Source organism: Calidris pugnax, unplaced genomic scaffold, assembly GCF_001431845.1.
Source record: "Calidris pugnax isolate Ruff unplaced genomic scaffold, ASM143184v1 scaffold352, whole genome shotgun sequence".
In the NCBI taxonomy this organism is placed as follows: domain Eukaryota; kingdom Metazoa; phylum Chordata; class Aves; order Charadriiformes; family Scolopacidae; genus Calidris; species Calidris pugnax.
In genome coordinates this window covers 531,042-554,228 of record NW_015091110.1, presented here as the reverse complement: position 1 = coordinate 554,228, position 23,187 = coordinate 531,042, and the positions used below count along the sequence as shown (strand labels likewise).

Below are 23,187 nucleotides of genomic sequence, written 5' to 3'. Positions count from 1 at the left end.
TTGTTTTCCCCTCTTTTTTTTTTTTTTTCCTCTCTTTTTTTTTTTCAATTTAATATAATGTCTATCCATTGCTTTTGGATGTTGTCTACATTTCAGACAGGTGATTTATTTTGTTGTTGTTGTTTAGGTGGTGTTTTACTGGTTCACATGCATTGATTTTTTGCTTTGGAGATCATTTTTATGTAATAACTTACTAATCTTCTTTGGTACCCAAGCGTGTTAGCAGTTATTGTTCTTCACATTTTATAGGAAATGTCTACAAAATGTCCAAAAAAGGTCTACAAAAAATTCCTAACCAGCTTCATTAGTTACACTCTGGAGTTTTACATTTTTATACGCAGAAACGCTGCTGCAAAGAGCTTTCAGAAATACCTGGCTCATCTTTCTGTCCCAAGAACAGTGTGGTGGCATCTGTCCATGCTTTAGAGAAAGGCTCTGCTCCAGGCAAATGGAGCTGAAACCTCTGGGTCATCCCAAAAATTAGTGGATCTGATTGGAGTTGGGCATTCTGATTTGTTTTCCTAATAGTTAAGCTCCATTTTTTTAGATGCTTTCAGGTTTTTTAGGTATTTTTTTCCCCAGGCCTGTACTAAAGCACCGTAGAGCTTGGAAATCCTTAAAAGCTCTGCTTTTAAGTTTTAAGAACGTAAGAGGGGACCTGCTACATCCAACTGAAGGTTTAGGTACCCCAGTGCCCAGTCTTTGACTGGGGCTACAAAGAAATAGGCCGGGAGAACACAGTAATGAGCAAAGTGTGTATAAAACTTTATCTGAGCTCTCTCCCAGTATCAAACCATCTGCAACTGGGACTTCCTGAGCCAAATGTTCCCTTCTTAAAAGCTCTGCTTTTAAGTTTTAAGAACGTAAGAGGGGACCTGCTACATCCAACTGAAGGTTTAGGTACCCCAGTGCCCAGTCTTTGATGGGAGCCACAAAGAAAAAGTCAGGGAGAACACAGGAATGAGCAAAGTGTGTATAAAACTTTATCTGAGCTCTCTCCCAGTATCAAACCATCTGCAACTGGGACTTCCTGAGCCAAATGTTCCCTTTTTTTATGCAGTAACATGTTTTAAATTCTCCTGCCATGAACCGGTCAATCCAATCTCCCCTTTACTTGCATAAACTTTTCAGTTAAGAAGTTCCTTGCGCGTCCTTGAAACTCTTTAACTTCTGTGTCCAAAACTGCCACTGGCCCCAGTTCTCATCCTTCGTGTCCCCTCTGTCAACACGTGTTCAGGTCAGGAGGTGAGTTCTTCTCCAGAGCCCAGACAATGTCTTTATTTAAATTAATTTAATACGTTTTGTGAGTCTCTTTAATTTTCTCTGTTCCTCAGAAGTATATCCTTTGCCAGTTAATTATGATTTTGAGTGAAATACGTGTTGCCTTGACTATGCTATCATAGTCTTGCTTTGTTTCACGGTTTTCCCTAAGGAGGTGGTCCTAATTAATGGCGATGAACTTGGTATTTTATTACCATTTTCTGTGTTTTTTCTCTGTTGCTTATTTCATCTGGTTTTAACGTAACCTTTCTGGCTGAAAATTAGACACGGTGTTTTTCTTAGCTGCGTAACCTTAGATATTGATCAATGGAATAAAGTCATAGAGCAGCTAGGAACCCCCTGCCCCGAATTCATGAAGAAATTACAGCCCACGGTCCGGACTTACGTGGAGAACAGACCTAAATATGCTGGATACAGCTTTGAAAAACTCTTCCCAGACGTCCTTTTCCCAGCTGACTCTGAACACAATAAGCTTAAAGGTAAGGTCTGTCTTCTGTGTGTTGTGTATTTTGAAAATTTTGAGACTGTGATGTATTGAACAGAAATCTGTCTTGGGTTTGTTCACTGCAAAATCATCCCTCTGAGGGTTTAAATATTATGGTGTTTATATCATGGGAGTGGATGAAGGTGCTGGTGTATGATTACCCCCACTCTCTCATATTCTCTGAAACAGCTCCTGTTCTGGAGTTACCTTTATAAAGAAAAATAAATATATAAATATTCCTCTCGATGCCAGAGGCCAACATGATTTAGAGAGGAGTAGGGGGAGGGTGGAGTGGAGGGTGTGTGGGCAGAGCAGATCGTCTTTCTCTAGGGATGAAACTAAAGGGTTTATATTAATAATACATAGATACCCTGTAGTTACTGAAATAACTTACTGGTTCTAATAGTCACCTGCTCAGTGGAGTCACCGTATTTTCTGTGACTAACAGCCTGTGGCAGTTTTATCCCCATAAACTGTTAAGGGGGGCAGGAGGTCCTTGCCTGCTGCTGTTCTGGAGAAGGCTGTAGAGCTGTATTTCACGTGGGGGTGTCACACCAGGGATCAGTGTGTCCTGAAAATACACAGTGAGACATGTCCAGCCCCTTTCCCACCCATGTTGTTATCTTCCTTTTTTTTCCCCCCCCCACCAAATGGACCCACATCACATGAGGGTTGCAGAGAGATTAAACTGGAATTTGTTTGCTCTGGGTCTCCTCTTCTTACGAGCTTTGAAATGCTGTGTTAGGAGCACCGTGTGTGGCACTAGTCTAAACAGAAAATTCCCCTTTTGCAGCAAGTCAAGCCAGGGATTTGTTATCAAAAATGCTGGTTATAGACGCTTCTAAAAGAATCTCTGTGGATGAAGCCCTGCAGCACCCGTACATCAACGTCTGGTATGACCCATCAGAAGCAGAAGCTGTAAGTTCTTGTTCTGGGGCTCCAGGTAGGAAGGTACCGCACCAAAGCAAACCTGTGGGGCTCAGTGTCATTGCCAGGAACAAGATTATTCCACGATCTACATGTTTCACTACAAGCTTAACTGAACCATAATCACTTTTATTGACATCAGTAGATATGTTTGGCAGAAGTAACATGAGGAATGGGCACACACTGAAGTACCTGTATCTGTGTGTGTTGGTGTGTAATTGCATACAGTCTCCTGGACACGTAGTAATGCATCTGAAATCTTCTACATAAGGCTCTGATTTATCAAACTTCAGTTGTTTCAGTGCAGTTTGATTGTCTGTTACAGGATTGCCAGGTATTTACTTCCAGGTGAGAGAGAGATTTTCATCAGTTACACCAATTGATGGTACTCTTAAACTAGAAAATACGTGTGTCAGGAAAATCTGAGTATGAGATATTGAGCTTTCAATTATTAACATTAGTCAACAAAAGAGATTAAGTGAAATTTTTTTTAAAAAAATTAATTTCAAGATAATTTCAGTTTATGAGAAAAGTGTAATTTTTTAAAAAAGAAAGGTGATTGATGGTAAGCCACTAAGAATAGGAAAAGATGCTTGATGTAAATGGTGCAACTAGAATTTTTGCTGGTCTATAATAGCTACAGGGGAAAATTTAGTAATTAACAGTAAGTAGGTAAAAAGAGCTTCTTAGGCTTAGGAACTGCTGCACTTAGGAGCTCTTTTACCAGACTCTTCAGTTTCTATTTGTAATTATTACAGTAATGTAAGCAAAGAAGTAGCTTTAAACCTGTAGCAGCATCTAAAAAATAGGCCAAGTTGAAGAATGAGAGAATATTTGACCATCTAAATAGAGTATTTAAAAATCGGGTTCGTGTTCTGAGTGCTTACTTTCATTTTTGATTTCGTCTGGTTTTGTATCCCTTTGGATTGCTGTTTCATGAGTTGGTTTTGTTTTCCAGCCTCCACCAAAGATACCAGATAAGCAGTTAGATGAGAGGGAGCACACGATAGAGGAATGGAAAGGTAAGGAGGGCGTTTTAAGTTCAATAAGGCTTTTGGGAATAGGCTGGGTCATAATGATTGCTGTTCTTAAAGTTCTTCTGAGCAACCTAATAGTATTCCCTTAAACTGCTGGGGTTGGCAGGGGCACAGAGCAGGGGAATAGAGCTTCTCAACATCTTGGCTGTTGGGACACTAGAAATCTTCCTGCTGAATGTTTGTAGTGAACTTGAGCTGCTCATTTCAGTCACCTTTTGCAAACCATCAGGCGGCGTTTTCAGGGAGGGAAACTCTTCTGGACAAACTGCTCCAGCTGAAAAAGATGCAGGGAGCTTGAGCAGTGCACGTGTGAAGCAGAAGCACTAGTCTGCAAGTGAAAAGCATATTAGCTCTACTCTTAAATCTTGTAAATCAAGCAGAGGATGTGAGAGCAGAAGCCGTAAGGAGTGTTAGTACTGGGTGAGACAGGAGGTCACAGCCGGTGGGGGGGACCCTGATGGTTTTCAGCCACAGGATCCTGGGAAGGTGGTGGGGATTGAGGTGTGGAACGGATCGTGGTAGGACATCAGACTTATACGGTGTAATCTTTTTATCCCCGGGGAAAAAAAGCTGGGAAAATGTTTCATGAATCATTTCTGACATTTTTGTTGTGTTGGCTGGTAATGGACACAAGTCAGTAGAATCTAAACACATTTAAATTGCTTTCTATTAGAAACTGAGTTTGTAAAGGCAGAGACAGGGAGAATTGGGGAAATTCTTTTGTCCTCTTTCCAAGCAAAAATTATTTCCCTTTGGAAGCGGATGTGCTGAGGGTATTTCCAGTGATAAGGAGTTTACTTCTGAGACTCCCACAGCCCTTGAAGTTATAATTCTTAAACGCTTTTTTTCTTCCACCCTGTTTGTACATTGCAGTGGTTTTCCGGAGGCAGATAAGGGGTAATATTCTGACAGTTCTTATGAGTTGCATTTAACATGTTTAGTCCTTTTCTTCTGTTGTTACTTGTGTAGATTCACATCTGACGTCTTTTCTGGGTAAGAAGCTGCCATTAGTCTTAGGAACCTTCTGGGTGGTACCCAGGGTGTGTGATTCGTTCGTGTCCCAAGCCCTCCCAAGCTGTTTAAGGACGAGGAACTTCTGTAACTGGAAGATAAAGTTGCTACTTTCATTTGGAGTGGCTGCTTAATGCCAATATTGTATCACATTTCATGGTGATCTGGGACCTTTAGATGTTGTTGCTGAGGAAATTTAGTGGCAAATGTGTGTTGGGAGGATGGCAGTGCTCTCGGGGCCTGGTCCTTTGACAACTGTGGGTTGAGTTTATCTCTACTAAAGAAGCCATTGATAAAAACTGAGTGGTCATTCAGACTCAGTTTAACCTCTGGTCCCCAAGGAGCCTGGACCAGAGAGTCTTGGGGCAATGTCAGTGTGTTCTAGAGAGCCAGAAGGTTGTAGCTCCAGCAGAAAGGAACTGTACATGTTTATATCCAGTTGCTCTGTAGCCTACAGCCCGTTCTCAAAACTAATTTTTACACTGAAAGGGTTATTAAGCCTTGGAATGGGCTGCCCGGGGAAGGGGTTGAGGCACCATCCCTGGAGGGATTTCAAAGATGGGTTACATAGTGCTTTGAGACATGGTTTAGTGATGGTTTTGATCAGATTTAGATTGATGGTTGGACTAGATGGTCTCAAAGGTCCCTTCCAACCAGGGAAATTCTGTGATTCTAATTCTGAACAGTAATAGATTCTAACAGGAGATGTGTTATTGATCCCATCTTGGGTTCGCACATTCATTGTTTGCCTTCCCTTCTCTGCGTTTTCAGAGTTGATATACAAGGAAGTCATGGACCTGGAGGAGAGAACCAAGAACGGGGTTATACGTGGCCAGCCAGCCCCTTTAGGTTGGGGTTTGCACATTCATTGTTTGCCTTCCCTTCTCTGCGTTTTCAGAGTTGATATACAAGGAAGTCATGGACCTGGAGGAGAGAACCAAGAACGGGGTTATACGTGGCCAGCCAGCCCCTTTAGGTTGGTTACAATAAAAGCACGGAGCCAGAGTGACGTTGAGTTGTAGGTCAGGAGGGAATAAAGCTCTTCAAGACATCCAAGAGTAACCTAACTCAAACATACGGCTCTTAAATGACCAATAACCTCTGGAATTCTCTTGGAGGTGTTGCTTATTTGAATGGAATATTTGGGGGTGACATCTCTTTTTATTAATCTGGCAAATTCCTTTGTTATTGTCCCTGTGTAACTTCATTCATGTCAGTCCTCAAGAACCACGTTGGTGTGTACCGGTACCTGTTGCCGTAACCTGGTTAGAGGTGTGACGTGTAGCTGGTACCCTTTCAGTGAAAAATTCAACCACTGCTCCCATTTACTGAGGAACAAAAGAGGATTTCTGGAAGATTCTGGAATGCTTTCAGAAACCATTGCTGAATTCTGGAGCAAAATGTGCCCGTTACCTGACTGTTGATGGGGCTCCCTCTGTGCTCCTGAAAAAGGGTAGTGGGTTGTTGCTGGTGCTGTGTCCAGACTCTGAGAAATCTCTGTTTCTGAGATTGAAGGGATTTGATTTCCCAGCTGGACACCGGCTGTTTCCCAGCCTGGAGAGGAGGGATCTGATGGGCACCAAAAAACCCCAAACCCCTTCTTTCTTTATCAAAACATGTAGATGTAGTCAAGCTTTGGGTCTCAAGGTTTTGTAGGGTGTTTGGGATTTTTACCCTTCAGCCATTAGCACTTGCTGTCACTTGACCAGGGCCAAACCTGGTGATTTGTGGTTTGACCACGTGAGTTCTGTGATTCTTGACGTACCCTTCATTAATCCCCACATTAAATACCTGTGTGTTTAATTGGCTTTGGTGGTGGATGGAGACACGTCTCCTCAGACTTGCCGGCAGAGGGGAAAGGGGTGACTTTTAGGAAGAGACAGAGTAAAGCAAGGACCGAACCCTGCGACCGTGTCTGCAACTGATTTGCTGTTTTGTTTCTCATAGCACAGGTGCAGCAATGATCAATGGCTCTCAGCACCCATCCTCATCCTCATCCGTCAACGACGTCTCTTCCATGTCCACGGATCCAACATTGGCCTCCGATACAGACAGCAGCCTGGAGACCTCCGCGGGCCCACTGGGCTGCTGTAGATGACTACTTGGGCTTTTGGGGGGTGGGAGGGGGGGCCTTTTAGTCATGAATAGGGCACCTTTAAAATTTGGTGGTATTTTTGAGTGTTTTTTCAAAAATAATGGTAGAATTCATCATAAAGTGCTGTAATTTTAAACTGTAAGTTGTGTTAAAAGCAGCCACTTTTTTTGCTGTAATTACCTGTAAAATATTAAACCTGATAATTTTTATTGTGGTTTTAAAATCTGCATATTTGCTTTACTATTATGCTGCTGATCTTTTTTTACTGAATTTGTAAGATTTGTTTTATCGAAGCACATATTAATGTTGTGGTCATTACCATAGAATGAATTATTTAAGATTTTCTAGGTTTTCAATTATTTGTTTGTTGTTTTTTTTTAAGAATAGGGCACCTTTAAAATTTGGTGGTATTTTTGAGTGTTTTTTCAAAAATAATGGTAGAATTCATCATAAAGTGCTGTAATTTTAAACTGTAAGTTGTGTTAAAAGCAGCCACTTTTTTTGCTGTAATTACCTGTAAAATATTAAACCTGATAATTTTTATTGTGGTTTTAAAATCTGCATATTTGCTTTACTATTATGCTGCTGATCTTTTTTTACTGAATTTGTAAGATTTGTTTTATCGAAGCACATATTAATGTTGTGGTCATTACCATAGAATGAATTATTTAAGATTTTCTAGGTTTTCAATTATTTGTTTGTTGTTTTTTTTTAAATTAGAATTTATTCCAGATGTTTTGTTCATGATATCCTTCCAAGTTTTATGCTCGGTCATACGTCCGTGTCCAGGTGGAGGGGGAGAGAATGAGTGCAGCTGGCTCTGGGGAGTTTTTGGGCACACTGCTGTGCTGCTGGCACTCAACAAAATCCTCTTTTCTTTTGGCCACTTGCCTGTAATACTTCAGCAAAAAGCAACGATGAGTGATATTTATATATATATATTTTTTTTTTAGAGAAACAGTCTACAATCCTTTGCAAAGTAACCTCATCCTGGAGGGTTTTATGAACTCAAAGCAGAGCGTATCTTCAAAGCTGCAGCCATCTCCAGCCCCACGAACTAGCGCCGCGCTTTCTGCAGCGCTGTGACCTGCCAAACCTTGTGATCGCCATAAAACGCGAGGGTACTTCATGAATAATGCATTGCCATGCAAATAAACTGTTTACTTCTAGCTTGTAGCCTGTTTTTGTACACACGAAACCGAGTGTTTCCAGGATGTGGAGGCTGCCAAGAGGGAAAGCGAATCTGCTGTAGCTGTACTTTTCCTGTAATACCTGATTCTTGGGAGTTTTGTTTCTTTACTCGTTTTTGTGTACTAAGGCGAGTGCTTTTTTGGGCAGAAGAGGGGATGACGTGAATGCAATAGGGGCAAAACTTCACCTATTTCTCCACCAAAAGTAACTGATCGCTAAAAACCATGAAGCGGTAGGAGAACCTCAGGATTTCTGTAGCTAAAGCATTAAGCGAGCAATATCTGCCATCCAAAGGAGGGAGAAATAGTGCCGTATAAATTAATATTTATCTCTTTCATTTCACCACGAGACCAGTGTAGCAGAAATCTTAATAATGGTTCATTTTAAGTCATAAATATTCAGCACAGTTTTCAGCACTGAAGCTCCAGGTTTCAATACACTTTTTAAACAAAAGATATATTGAAATATATAGAACAGTTACTAAATAGTCATGTGAAATGGTGCTGCTCCTCACAGAAGTATTTTAACTGTTTACATTTTATATTTACAGAATGATTTATGTATAACTGACTTAAGTTTATGTATGAGTTAAACAATCGTTCAGAATTTATTCCTTTGGAAAATGCAGATTTTTAGTGAAGCTAGGCTGTATAATTGATTGCCTTGTGTAGATGCATATTTTGTGTAGTGAATTAGAATGTGAAGAGGAATTTAAATCAGTGAGGCTCACAGAAATGAGCATTAACGAGTGCAGAAGCCTTGCCAGGCACAGAGCACGAGTAAATCATCGAGCTGGCTCCAGAGGTCATCGGGGCTGGCCGATGCTCTTCAGTGTGGTTCCTTCTGCTCCTTGGGTTTAATAAGTGTCTTTTTGAAGTTCTAATGGAAAGAGGAAAAGAAAATTTGTCATTGCAGAAAATCTTTGCTTTCGCTGTCTGACGTGTCTCTTTAAAAAACATGCAGGGTGACAAGGAATGGTAATGTCTCAAAGGGACTAAATTGATAAAGTGCCCGGTTGTTCCCTGGCCTGGCCGGACTCTGGTAAGTGCTGTGGGTGTCTCCTTTCCCTTTCCTCCCTCGTATTTAATATTTCCACATTGCCTTTCTAAACCACGTTTGTTAAGGCAATTATTTGTACAGGATCCCACCAAACTGCGTGTTACCTCCGAGGAGGCAGGACACGTTTGGATTCATCTGGCACTGGAACATAAAAAATCTGCTCCAGTTGAACAGAGACCAACTGTTCTTTTTTCTGTTTTCTAGAACAGTCTATCTTCTAATTTTTTTTATCAAAGTTTAAGCTGTGAATTGAGCCTGGATTGTTGGTCGTACACCAGAACTCCCTGTTGGGTCGGGTCAGATGATATTCTGGTCCCCAGAGTGCACTGAAGTTAAGACTGACAGGATGAGCTCCTCGTGCCTGTAAGTGCTGGTAGCAACAGAATTTGGTAAATAGAATTCCTATTTAAATGTATTTTGTGCCCCTCTGGGTTGTGGTGGTGATTGGAATATTTTGAAATAATTTTTATTATCACTTCCCAGTGTCCTAAAGAAAAAATTACTTTTAAAATGAATATTGAGGGCAGCAGCATGGGCTGCTCTTGATGAAGGTGGTGTTAATGGGGGGTGTCAGTGGGGTGGGAGCTTTGCCCCTGCCAACCCCGAGGGCACTTCTGGCACCGCCTGCAGAGCTGCTGCCTTTTTCTGTTCTTTTTGTTGCAACTGCTTGCATTTTAGGCAAATTAAAAAGTGATGGCAAATTTCAAGATGAGAAAATCAGCTTCAGTAACCAAATTATCCCAACAACGTGTGAGTCTTAACTTCCCTTTTTATTTGTTGAAATAGAAAATTATTTCAGATACAGTTGTACACCGCCACTGAGCGCAAACAGCCGGGTGACTATGGTCCAGCTGGCTGGTGTTACAGTATTAGATCCTATAGTATCTACACTGTACAATTTTATTTAACTTAAAGTAGTATTAAGTTTTATTTTACTCTGTGATTCCAGAATCTTACGATGAAGCACGTGCAGCTTTTCCTCTCCCAGGGCCGTTGCAGTCCAGGGTGTTGGTGGGGACTGACTTGCAGGGACCTGTGTGATGTGTCAGGGGAGTGAGGTGAGAAGTTGGGTGGTAACGAGGAGGTTAATTGGCACCTTCTGTGGTTGGAGCTGTGGCAGGGTCAGGGATAAAATGGTTCTGCTGTTGTAGAAGGAGGTTCGTTAGGAGTTTGCAGTAGAATTGGGGGGGAATCGGTACCGTTGCTGGGTGCTGGCCCTGCTCTGTGGACCTGGTGGTTGATGGATGACAACGGGGTGAGAATTGAGGTTTTTGTGTGTGGGGGGGTGAGGAGCTGGGCTCCCAAGCAGCACCCATCACACCAACAGCCTGGGGACAGGGTCACCCCAAGGGTGGTGGTTCTGCCAGGCTGAGCTGACACGTCCCTGGGAGGCTGCTGTACGGGGGTCCTTTGGAAGCCCCTCAGTGTGCTGTGCACAGCAGTGTCTGGGCAGGAATTGTGGCTCGATACCAAGGTGATGGGAGCAGAAATTGTTGGGTAAAGCCCCCTCTGCCCACAGGCAGGTGGGAATCCAGTGGGGATGCGGGAGCTGTATCTGAGGCGGTCGTGGCAATAGCACCCTCTGCTGCCTCTGGCCAAGTGAGGAGTCTGAGGTGGTCGTGGCAATAGCACCCTCTGCTGCCTCTGGCCATGTGAGTAGAGTTACTGATGTGGATTTTGTGGAAAATTGCTTCTCTGAACACGGGCTGTTTCGTTAGAGAGCAAAAATGAAGCACCCTGTGGGGCGTTTGCACAAGTGCAGGGCTCTGGGTTAATGTCCATGGGGTTTGTCTCACCTCTGCAAAAAGGAAAACGACCCAAAAAGCCAGGGCAGGGGGATGGTTCTCACCTGGCCCATAATCCAGAGCGCATTAAATGTTTCTCAATTAATCTTGTGGGGAAAGGGAAGGTGAAAGTTCATCTCACTCTGACTGTTTCCAGCTGCTGAAGGACGTGAATGGCTCTGTAGATGGGGTTTGATTTGCTGTTGGAGGCAGCTTGTCCAGGCTGGTATAGTTCATTTTCCTCATGGTGTTTTGGTCCTTCCCTGTTTGGTTTGAGGCCCGGAGTGGAAGGGGAGCCCTCTGTGTTTTTCAGTAGGATTAGAAAGAGGGGTTTTAATGAAGAAATGTGCTGGGACTCTACCGCCTGCCCAGATTTTCAGTTCATTTAATTTATTCTTAGTTAAGGGCACTGGATACAAGTGGTGTTTTAAGTGGTGGCTTTCACTCCCGTCTCCTCTCCGTTAGTTACCGATCTCTGCGTTACAGAAACACGTTACCAAGCCCATCACCTTGTGTTTCTACTTCTGCAGTTCAAAATTCAAGCTCAGTTTTCTTGAACTACCTCACACTAACTTTCTACGTTTCTTAAGTCAGCAAAGGGAACCCTTGCTATTGGAACTACACTGAATGTGAATAGAAAAATACACTTCCTTTAGAAAAATAAACCTATTGGCCAATGTTGAGACAAGCTCAGTAAGTCTGTTTCTTCTCTATTTCACGTAAGATGTTCATGTGTAATATATAGCTTGTGTACAATAATGTACATCTAGAATATTGTGTTAGCTGTAAATTGGTGATTTTATTATTGTAGTCTGGTTTTGTAGGTAAAAATAGCTTACTAGTAATGTCAGCTCATCCTTTACATTTTACAAAAGGAATAATTCTTGGTAAGCTTTGCATACAGATGAATTACTTTTGTAGGCCCAATATCTAGTCTATTTTTGAGAGTTCTTTAACTTTTATTACTAAAGTTGAGAAAAAAACCCTAATTATTGTGATCATTCCTTCTGCCCCTTTTGAAGTGTATTCTTAATTTTATTTTGTCCCAAGAAATATGAAGGGGAAGATACACCATTAGAAATACTGGGGAAAACTGTAATTTTTTTTCTTCCCCACATTTGATACCTTTTCCTCCTTTTCCTTTATTCCCTCCAAATAAGCTGTTGGTGGGGCATTACTGAGAACATCGTGGTTTTTTTACTCGTTCATGCCATAGGTCATTACATGTGCACCACTGGAATGTATACATTGTTATCTAGTATGTCAATTGGTTATAATGATATTTTAAATAAAAAAGAAAAACAACAAAAAAAAAAAGTTTGACCACTTTGCATTTAGTGTTTCTTCATTTGCTGGAATGGCTTTCACAGGGATTTCATGTGGCTGCAGTTGGACTCTTACCAGCATCGCTCCTTCCTGAGAATTCTCCTGGTTTTAATGGTATGTAAAGTCCTGTCTTGTGTGTGAGCTCCCTCCTGGGCAAAAAGGGACATGTTTTTCCCATTTCTCTGTCCCCATGGCCTTTGGGTGTGCCACAGACTGGTAACACGGCTGCTGGGAATCCCTTTGTGTCCCTGGTGCCACCTCCAGCCCCTTCTTCCCAGGGGTGCAGCTGCTTCCTTACTGAAACACTCGTAGAACTCACTACCAAATGTAGATAATTCAATAAACTCACATTATTAACTTTCCTTTTCATATTTGGAGACCTACATAATGTGGTTGTTACTCTGCGATGCTGCTGTTGGGCTTTGGATTATTTATCCTTTTTTTTTAAGCTTATGCTTGCGTTGGATTTCTTTCCCTGGAAAGGTTGCACAGGTGAAGTGATGCTAAAAACGTACCTACCTCATTCCAGGAGCCTTTTGTCACCTCTTATTAACACTAACAAACCTGGAGCTTGTAAATGCTTGCTGGGACAGCTGGTGCCTTAAACTGGGGGCTGCAAAAAGGGAAAGTGATGAGGAGTGTGTGTCAGATGGATGGTGGCAGGAAGGAGAGCACAGAAACGGGAGTTACTGCCGGGAATGAGCACGTTGGTTTCCTCAAATGAAGGTATGGTGTTCCCTGAGCTCCTGCTGCTCTCCTAATTGTCCATGGGGGGAGATGAATAAATGCTCCTGTTGCTCAGCTTTGGAGTCACCATCCCACCTTGGGGTGTTTTAGCAGGAACTGGGCAGTTTGCAGCTTCTTCCAGGCTTTATTCACTGCAGGGGCTCGGCTTCCAAAGCACCTGGAATTTATTCCCCATGAACAATCGGCGCTGCTGGAGCACAAAAGTCACCTGGAAAATGGTTAGTTCCGTTACTTGGTTTAAGTGGATTCAGTCTGGTTTGTGATACTGAAAAGAAGAAGGGATTTTATCCTGGTTTCCAGGTAAAACAGACCATCGTATTCCTTGCAGGATGAGTTGTGACCGTCGGGGATGATACAAGGGAATGGGGTGGGGGAAAAAAAAGAGATGAATAAATGCTCCTGTTGCTCAGCTTTGGAGTCACCATCCCACCTTGGGGTGTTTTAGCAGGAACTGGGCAGTTTGCAGCTTCTTCCAGGCTTTATTCACTGCAGGGGCTCGGCTTCCAAAGCACCTGGAATTTATTCCCCATGAACAATCGGCGCTGCTGGAGCACAAAAGTCACCTGGAAAATGGTTAGTTCCGTTACTTGGTTTAAGTGGATTCAGTCTGGTTTGTGATACTGAAAAGAAGAATGGATTTTATCCTGGTTTCCAGGTAAAACAGACCATCGTATTCCTTGCAGGGTGAGTTGTGACCATAGGGGATGATACAAGGCAATGGGGTGGGGAAAAAACAAAGCTAAGGGTGATGGTGGTGCCTGCAGGTGGCAGGGTGCTCCTGCTGGAGAGTCTGGGAAGAAGGAAAAATGTTTGGAAATCATGGAATTAACTTTCATCACCTTGTTTGTCTTGTCTTAACCAGGAAAAATCGGGTTGAAAATGTTTCTTTTTGCTCACTTTAAGTGGTTTAGGTGTCTATAGGGAGGAGAAGCGTTACAGTGAGGTAGGAAAAGGTAACTAACTGGGAGATGTTTAAATATTGAAATATCTGGATGTGTGTGAGATGAGGAGAAAGTCAGTACTGAAAGGAAGGTGTACAGGCTCCTGGTATGTAAACAATCCCGCTCTAAGGATTTTTTCTGGATTATTGTTTTTATCTGGATTATTGTTTAAATCTGGATATTATTATCTGGATTATTTCCAGACAATGAGTTATATTTTTTGAAAAAATATTTTTTGAAAATACTTAGAATAAGTAAGCACCTTTGCTAGAGTCTGCACTTTCCCTGTAGGCAGTTCCTGTGGTCGTGGCACTTCCCTGTCTCCTCTGAGCCTCCCCAGCTGCTGAGGGAATGGGAGGTCAGCCCTGGCAGCTCCTTCCTGGAAATCACAGCTTCCTTCTAATGATTTGTCTTTAGTAGAAGTAACGAATTTAGGCTGCTGGGTTGTTCGTGATGCTCCTCCTGTCCCCTCATCTCCCTCTGTAAAATTAGAGCAACAAAGTCAGCTGGTGTCACCAGCCTCGCTACAAGGGGAAGTGGAAATTGTCCCTAAAGACAGATCCCAACCCCCTTTACTCCCCACTTCTCCCCCTCTCCCCCCTCTCCCCCCCATTGCACTCATTTCTCTTACCATAGGTGTTGCTGTTAAAGTTTTATAGATAAAACCCCTCAGCAGGTGGCTGCGTTTTGATGATAAGAATCTTCTCCTACCCTGATGTCTGATCAGCACATATCAACTCAGGAGATATTCTTTTTCTTGCAGCTAATACTGCTCTATTTTTGGCTCAAAAAAACCTCCAGATACCTCGGGCAAAATGTGCATATTTAAAGTTCCACGGAATTTTTGTGGCCAATCTGATTATTATTGACATAGAGTTTAATAAGTTGCATTTTTGTGAAATACTGGAACCGCTCAGGGTGTGAGGGAACAATTTTAGTGACTTGTCAAGATGTTGGTGTCTTCTGCTCCTGTTGTAGACTTCGTTTTCACATTGTCTTCATAAAATAATGCCACTTTAAGGAATGAGAAATTTGAACAAACTTTTATGTAGAGGGCAGGGAGAAAAAACACCTGGTTAACTCCATCTGCTGAACCCCACTGAAGGTGGTGACGTCCTGGACGTCCCAAGGGCCAGTTGTGGGAAGCCCTGGGTCCAGTCTAAGCCCCTCCATCGGTTCTGGCCACCCCACCCACCCTGTAGGACCTTCCACTGTCCTCCAGCCAGCACAGGGATGGTGCAGCAGGTCCAAAGGTGGCAGCAGTACAGTACGGAGAGTAGTATCTTTTAATTTATGGATAAAATATGCCCACTTTTTCTTGGCAATCTGACATCTAAACGTCCAAGCGTTAGGTTTGGCAGTCTGTCCCAGCTGCCCAAACACTACAGCACATGTAAAGACAAGAGAGCAAGGATCACCGAGAGCACAATCACTGTAGAATTACTCATGATACATGAGTATAACAGAACAAAATGTGCATTTTTTTTCACTGGTTTTTGCCAGAAATATAATTTTCTATGCTGTACATCAGCTTGTTCTACTTGGGGACTTTAGCACTTCGACTCCCAACAGTTAAACAGCCTAACGTTGAAAAAAACTCTTCCATTTCCTTCTGCAGGAGTTGATTTCTTTTCTCAGCATCTTCACGAGCACGTTCAGAATTCCTCAGCTTTATCTCCAGCATCGTGTATTTCTTTCGTTCTTGGTCCAGTTCTTCTTCTAATCTAACCACTTGCTTCCTCAGGTCTGCACTGGTTTCTTCAATTCTTAAAACCAAAGGAGAAAAAGAAGGAGAAAGGAAAAAAAGGGTTTTTTTAAGTAGCTGGATAAATACTGCTGATAGCTATAATAAGTACAAGTTATCTTCATTTTAAAGGAGGGCACTAATTGCCCTTTCATTAATGTTGAGTTTAACAGCAGAGACTGGAACCTCCTCTGTTTGTATCTTGAGAAAATATGGTCAGCCTGAATGTCTGAGGAGATGCATTAACTCCTCAGCCTGAGTTCAAACATATAATTCCAAAATAATCTTTTAATCTCTGTTTTTACCCTGATACTGTGTTTCCCTATATGGATCTGCAGGACAGAGGAACATCCCTGGAAGTCAGGTAGGAATGAGGTCATGGTCCTCACCCAGCCCCTGACACTGGGGTGGAGCAATAAAAGTTCATACTCTACTAAGTTTTACAAAAAACAGCATTTCCTATGAAGAAGAATCTGAAGACCAGACCTTTAATTTATCTGTGCACAAAGCTCTAATGCTTTTCTCTAAGGAGGGCAGAGAACAAGGTCCATGGTTTTTTGCTTTGAAAGGAGGGCAGGAGGCCCATCCCTCGCTGTTCTCCCCATCAGGTGCCCTAATCACAAACCAGGGCGGTGGTAATGCCGAGGAGGCAGTACAGCCAGACAGCAATTTCTGAGCATTAGAATACTCAGAAAGGGTGATTTTTTAAAAAAGTAGGCTGTTTCCTGGGAAAGTGCCCCCTGTCTAACTTTGAAAAATAAATAAATAAATAGAAATCACTGACTGTTAGGGTCATTGACCAGTGTAACACCCGGCTGTGAAGCTGGGGGGCTCGGCCTCCCTGTGGAAGGTTATTTTTAGGCAGAGGCAAGTACCCAGACATCGCAGCACATCCCCTGAACCTTCCTGTACAACAGCTACGGATGGTGTTGTGCTCACTGTGCTCACTGTCACAACCCCTGAGGGAAGTCACACACAGGTGCCCTGATGACAAAGTCCCACAGCCCAACAGCTGCACTGATTTAAACAGAAATGTGGAGTTTACCTGCAAAAACCTGCCCATCTCCAGGAAGTCAGACTGCTACCACCCAGATACCCATTCTCTGGGACACCAGAGGACTCCTCTGAAGCTGGGAGACTCACACACACACACACCCCCTTTATAACATTTTTTTACAGCTGTCAGTTGACTTTTCCCCCCACAAAGCTCAGGGGTCAGCTGCTGCAGCCTCGACTGCCCCTCCGTGCTCTGAGCTCCACAGGGTCCCAGCACTTCCTGCCGCCCCACACACACCACACAACACTCCTCTCCAAGATACTTCCAGTTCCTTCAGAGTCCCAGGTGGTAAACTTGAATAACTGAAACTCAACAGAGAATGCCTGATAATTACACTCACCTCGAGGGAGAAATGCTCTGGAACAGACTGGTTACAGGAAGGCCATAAAACTTGCCTCCCTCTGACTAAGAGAGAGAAAATGGGCAGTTGATGATGATAAATAACAGCTTTTCCATCAGCAAGTGTTCCTTACCTCTGCCCCAGGCAGGTACTGACTCTGCTTTCCCTCCGCTTATGTGTGTGCCAACAAAAAGCTCATATTCCTTCATTAAAACATGCCCTGCTCCACACACCGAGTTCTGCAAACCACACAAGCACACGTACAACTGTAAAGGAACTCATTATTACTTTTGGGGACTAAATTATCTTCAATAAAACAAAGCTACTGAGGCAGCCCAGCGTTTCCCTGCTGAGCGCCCTCCCTTCTCTGCCACTCAGCTCCTCTCCTTCCAAAGGAGCAGACTTTCAGGCAGCCTCAAAAGGGACGTATTTTTCCACGTGTGAATTGCTGCAGATGTAGTAAAAACATTGCAAAATTTTTGGGAGCTGAAAAACTTGGCTTGAAATCCCCAGACTTGACAGCAAGCTCCTTGGGGCTGTAATCCTGAACAGCTGGAGTCATCCTCTTTAACACAAAAAGGCAGTGATTGCATCTCGCCTGGTTTTATGAAACTCTGAGTTCATCAGGCATTTTCCTCTTAGCTACTTGGTCCTGTGAGACCCGGCCAAGTCACAGACCCCTCCAGCCCCACTGCCCTCTCCTTGTCCCTGTCCCTGACCTTGTCCTGCTGAAGGGAAAGGTGGGTGTTGGAGCTGGGATGAAGACCAGGTCTTCCTGGATGTCCCCGATGTCAACAGCTGAAGGCCCCTTTGGAACAGTTTTACTGATAAAAGGTGCAAAACCATCTCTTTCCCCCCTGGCAGCAGGAAAAATGTACAGATACATATTTCTAAGTTTTGCAGCCTGGTCTCCTTTCTGTTTATTACTCTGAATCCCTGCAAGAAGCCTTGCCAGGGCAGCTCTGCAGAATTAACTGCAAGGCACGTGCCCTTGTTTCTCTCCCGTTCTGCATCAGTCGGGCAGCTAAAAACATCAAATAAGCCACGAGCTACCATCCTCCTCCTCAGACCTTTTCCAACACCCCCTGCCAGCAGCTGGTGGTGGTCTTCTCAGCTCTTCTACCTGGAACACAGCAAGGAGGGGGGCAGCTTCTATCTACTGCTACACGGCTCCATTCTCCTTCCAGCTCCAGGCACCACGGCAGGAGGCAGAAAAGCTGCAGGGGCTGCCAAGGCTCCACCATCAGAAACCACAAAATAAAGCAGGAAGGTGGCAAGTGAAATTCCTACCTTCACAGCTGCCCCCCTGGGAGGGACCACAGCTCAGATACTTTTAAGAAATCACTTCAACAAGGAAAAAAGAGGCAACAAACAGCCTAAAGCTGTGCTGTGTGATCCCTACAAACAGTCATCTCTGCTTTTGGTAAAAAGTTTGATTGGAAATTGAGGCATGTAAATGCTACCAGAGTTCTGATAATTGAAGGAGTATAATATTATCACCTTAACAGACAAAAAAATGCTGAGAACTCAACAATTTGTAAGAAATGAGACTGTCATCCCTCTTCAGTGCAAGGTACCAGTGCTGCAGAGCCCAAGCCAATGATGATCCTTCTGTATTATAAGACGGTGAGCAATTTTGCATATGGCTGTATATTAAGACATATCTTAATTCCTTTAAGCAACAATATTTCATCTGCATATTTCTCTGAGTACGTGCCTGAAAGCCATTCTGTTAAGCCCTTACCCTCGGAAAGCCTCGTATACTAATTCACACAAATGAGTAAATACAACCTCCTAGTTATTAATACCTTCTACTTCCTCCAGCCCCTGCTCTCACACCGCTCCCCTGAAAAGCGGAGGGAGCTGTTGTGAGCACAGATCTGAAGTACAGCATCACCAGTTGGGGTTGTGCAAGTAAATACCAGAGCGGGAGAAGAACCACACAATTCATTTACCTGCTGTACAACCAGCACCTCGCTGCTGCTCTGGGGCACTCTGGCCATATGAGCCAAGGACACCACCAGCACATCAAACATCAAAAGTGAGGTGTCTACAAGTTCAGCACAGAGGGCTGCTGAAACAGCTGTAGCTGAGATGCAGTCCCACCTCCACCACCACCACAAAAACCCAGCCCAGAGAACAATCAAAATTAGTTCCCTGAAGAATGTTCCTGTTGGGACCACCACCACAAAAACCCAGCCCAGAGAACAGTCAAAATCATTCCCTGAAGAACGTTTCTGCTGGGCAAAGCAGCAAGAACCCCTGAATTTCAGACTGATTTGGTACAAATCTCAGCACCTGCACAGTTCCTTGATGAAGCCTGATCACTCTGGGTCCCCACACCTCCCTCCAAGATATTTGCTTTGCTGTTTCTCCCAGGACACCGAAACTGTGGCATTACCTGTGCAGTTCTGATACATAGAATGTGAAATACTGAAATTCCCTGTGTGACAGAAATCCCATTTGTTTATGCTCTTAAATCAGAGAGAGAGAAAAGTTGGATTCAGAGAGCCGCAGGGAAAGAACAGAATTAAGTCTCCTCTCTCCCAACCCCAAACTCCAGGTCTGAGAACCTGATACACTTGGTAGCCCAACTTCAAACATGAGTAGTGCCAACAGATGACTTCCTTGTCCCCCCTGCAGGTGACATTACCTTTTGATACTCGTCTCATACTCAGTCCTCTGTTTGCTCAGCTCTGTCTTTAGCTCCACCACCAAGCTCTGCAAGGCCTTGGAGCATTTGACGGAGTCTCTGGAAGCTGCAGCCGGGTTGCTCTGTTCGCTGCTGGTGCTGCTACAGGCTTCAAACCTGTCCATGCTGTTCTCCAGATCTGCTGTCTTGACCTCACTGGGAGACAGCGAGCCCTGAGTTACCCACTCCGTTTTCAGAGAGCTTAAGGCAGAAGAGTCACTGGCCCGGCAAGCTGGGCAGCTGCTCACCGAGTCCAGCACCGAGATCTCACAGGAGGACGTGGACCACGTGGTGCTGGCCATGCTGTGTGTGCTGAGGGACAGGCTGGACGAAGGGACGTTGTCGTAAGTGGAAAGTCTCTGGGAAGAGCAGGAGTCCTTCACTCGCTCCCCAGAGGCTGTCCGGCGGTGGCCTCGGAGGGAGTAGAGTCCATTCATCAACCAGTTCCCGCTGGAGGAGAGGTTGGGGATGTCCAAGGAGGAGCTGCCCAGCTTTGGGCTCACAGACCGTGCTCCCTGCTGGCGGAAGGAGTATTTCCATGGAGGCAGGGTCTGCACTCTTTTACTGGGGCTAGTGGCCGGCTGAGCCACCTTCCCGCTGTGCTCTGAAGGGGTGTTTTTCACCCCAGGTCCAGGAGGGGCCTCCAGTGCCACGGCGTTGCTCGAGGGCAAATCAGCGGGGCTGGGGACGCTGTTCTCCGACCTGCTGTCCTCCCCGTCCTCCTCAGAGATCCACTCCACCGTGCTGCGCTGACGAACCGGACGGATCTCCAGCTGGTTCCCCGGCACGTCTGCCTGAGGGACAGCAAAAATCCGCCCCTGTTCACTGATCAGCACTGTCATCAGGTGCTGAACCAGCGAGGTGCCTGCAGGGAGAAAACGAAGGCAAGTGGTTGATGAGACCTGGAAGATCTAAGACACTCACCCCTGGCTGTGAAATGCCACGTGAGGTCCTTGTGAGGCATGTCTGTGGCCACCAGGCCACCACAACCAAATGCTCTGGGCCTTTCTGTACAGGACCACCACAGGAATCATTCCCTTTGCTGGAAATGGGCACTGTGAAGGATGTAGGTGTCCATCCAGCTCATGAATGTGGCAGACTAGTGAGTACAAATGATCACTAGCAAGGATTAATAAATTGACCTGCTTAAGGACACCTTTGAGGATGACAGAGGAGTAGGACATCTGGAAAGCAGGGCATGTCTGGACCACACCAAGGCAAGGGGTTCAGAGTCAGCATTACAGAATGATATAGGTTTGGAAGGGACCTCTGGAGATATCTCCTCCAACCCCCTGCCAGAGCAGGTCCACCCAGAGCAGGTTGCACAGGAACGTGTCCAGGTGGGTTTGAATGTCTCCAGAGATGGAGACTCCACCACCTCCCTGGGCAGCCTCTGCCAGGGCTCTGCCACCCTCACAGCAAAGAAGTTCCTCCTCATGTTTAGGTGGAACTTCTTATGTTCAAGTTTGTGCCCGTTCCCTCTTGTCCTGTCCCTGGGCACCACTGAAAAAAGACTGGCCCCACCCTCCTGACACCCACCCTTCCAGTATTTATAGGTGTTGATCAGATCCCCCCTCAGCCTTCTCTTCTCCAGACTAAACAGACCCAAGTCCCTCAGCCTTTCCTCATCAGAGAGATGTTCTAGCTCCCTCATCATCAATCTCAGCATTTGCATCCACACAGGACAGCAGAGCCCTGAGCAGAGATGTGTGCCAGGTCCTGGACACACTGACCTACGTGCTGGGATGGAGCACTGCTCTGGCCAGCTTCCCAAACCAGCAGGTCCTCACAACTACATTGCATCCAGTTTCATGGTCTTAACATGCCCAGAGCTAGTGTTTATGGAACCAGAAGATTCAGCTCGGGCCTTCTGCTGCTCTCAGTGTCCAGAGGAACTTCTGTACGATACCTGCACCTGCAGAGGGTTTGCAGCAAGTACAGAAAGTATTTGCAATTACTTAAATCCACAGAAATGAGCAGTCATCTTTTTGCAGCAGTGGAATAGACCATTATGAACTAACAGAGGACACCACTTACCAAACCTAATGCAAAGCACTTTCTACAACAGAGGAAAACCTTAAAAAGAGTGAACATGTAATTCTATCTTAAAATATCATCTGAAATAGAAAATAAGACTAACATACTCAGGGGTTGAAGATAAGAGCCTTAATTCCATAATGAGGTTTTGGCCTGATAGACAGAGGTGCTGAGCTCACCTACAACCTCTATGTCATGGCTGTGAATGCAGGGAGAGAAATAAACCTCTCTGAGATAAGGGCATTCCTAACAATTTAGCTGTCAAACTTCAGATAATTCTATTTGAAAGTCATGGCTTAATTTTGAAGAGTAACACAATTAAAGTGCTTTTTGTTAAGAACTAGCAGCAGTATTTTTCCATATCAGGGGATTTAGAAGATCCATCTTACCCTGAAGCTAAAAAAAAATTTATTGAGAGTCTTTCCACTTCTCTGTTATTACTACTTTTCCAATCTTCTATCCTCAGCCAACAAGAAAACAAAACATTGCCATTACTTACAGGTATAATGATTAAGTCTAAAAAGCCAGTCACTGGATCCCCATTTTTCTGCAGTTTGGGTCTGTGGTCATACAGAATTCCAGGTCAGGTCACTGGGGTGTTTTGATATGATGATTCAGAGAGAGCATGGGACCACAGCATGTGTGGCACCTCTGCACCTACACACAGGGCAAGCACCTCTGCCATCAGCTCAGCTGAGGTGAACCAACCCCAAATTTGTCATCTCTACCAACTGAACAGAGAGAGAGCACGTTGCTGGCCAAGGCTGTAGGACTCTCACCAACACCGGCCAACTGGCCACTAGGGGAGGTCACAGCATCACACAACAGATTGAGGTTGCCACCATCCCCACCTTTGTAATACTGAAAAACCCAGCATCTGCTCCTGCACTCCCTTCTTCTCCTCCTCATGTTTTCATACCTTTTTTGAAGGGAGGGTCTCAAACCTACTCCCAATAATGTGGGTGGCATCTCAGTGGCAGGCAGGAGTCCCCAACAACTCTAGGCCACGCTCAGAAGGTGGTCTGTTACCTTGTGAGTTGCCATCTGTGGGGCACACATCTCCAGTGCCTTTCAGAGGTCACTTGTCCCTGCTACAAGGGTGTGATAGTGCTGACATTCAGTGATGGATTTCCATCACGCAGGAACCCCATCAGCTGTCCCCTGCAGCCAGGGAGCAGGGCCAGGGCTGAGCTCACACAGCCTGGGCACAGCATCTCCATCTGTGCCTAATGCTGGGTGAGCCCATCAGTTGCCAAGACCCCACAAAACTTGATGCACATTCCTTGCCAAAACTTGCCCCACAGTAGTTGTGCCCCAGTGCCACCCAGGAGAGGGGCTGTATCCCAGCTCTGGGGTCAGCCAGCCACAGATCATGCCCTGGGCATTTCCTGACCCATACAGAGGTAGATAATTTTCAAGCTTCAGATTTTTACA

At 44.6% G+C, this 23,187-nt stretch overlaps 2 protein-coding genes across 9 annotated transcripts in view; one reads left to right on the top strand and one right to left on the bottom strand.

Annotated features, from left to right (window-relative positions):
* The window catches only part of MAPK8 (mitogen-activated protein kinase 8), a 19,572-nt gene extending 12,371 nt beyond the window's left edge, over nucleotides 1-7,201 (top strand). For 2 of the 5 annotated variants that reach the window (XM_014958078.1, XM_014958079.1), the window contains exons 7-11: nucleotides 1,578-1,760; nucleotides 2,559-2,683; nucleotides 3,651-3,714; nucleotides 5,512-5,589; nucleotides 6,693-7,201. In XM_014958078.1, coding sequence (XP_014813564.1) covers nucleotides 1,578-1,760; nucleotides 2,559-2,683; nucleotides 3,651-3,714; nucleotides 5,512-5,589; nucleotides 6,693-6,838 — 596 coding nt within the window. In that variant the 3' untranslated portion in view covers nucleotides 6,839-7,201. Of the gene's footprint in view, nucleotides 1-1,577; nucleotides 1,761-2,558; nucleotides 2,684-3,650; nucleotides 3,715-5,511; nucleotides 5,590-5,638; nucleotides 5,717-6,687 lie in introns of all 5 variants that reach the window. The other 3 variants (XM_014958080.1, XM_014958081.1, XM_014958082.1) reach the window with 3 other exon arrangements.
* Nucleotides 7,202-14,509: 7,308 nt separating this feature from the next.
* The window catches only part of ARHGAP22 (Rho GTPase activating protein 22), a 133,971-nt gene continuing 125,293 nt past the window's right edge, over nucleotides 14,510-23,187 (bottom strand). For all 4 annotated transcript variants that reach the window (XM_014958050.1, XM_014958051.1, XM_014958052.1 and 1 more), the window contains 2 exons: nucleotides 19,678-20,581; nucleotides 14,510-15,649 (listed from right to left, as the gene is read on the bottom strand). In XM_014958050.1, coding sequence (XP_014813536.1) covers nucleotides 15,421-15,649; nucleotides 19,678-20,581 — 1,133 coding nt within the window. In that variant the 3' untranslated portion in view covers nucleotides 14,510-15,420. The remainder of the gene's footprint in view (nucleotides 15,650-19,677; nucleotides 20,582-23,187) is intronic.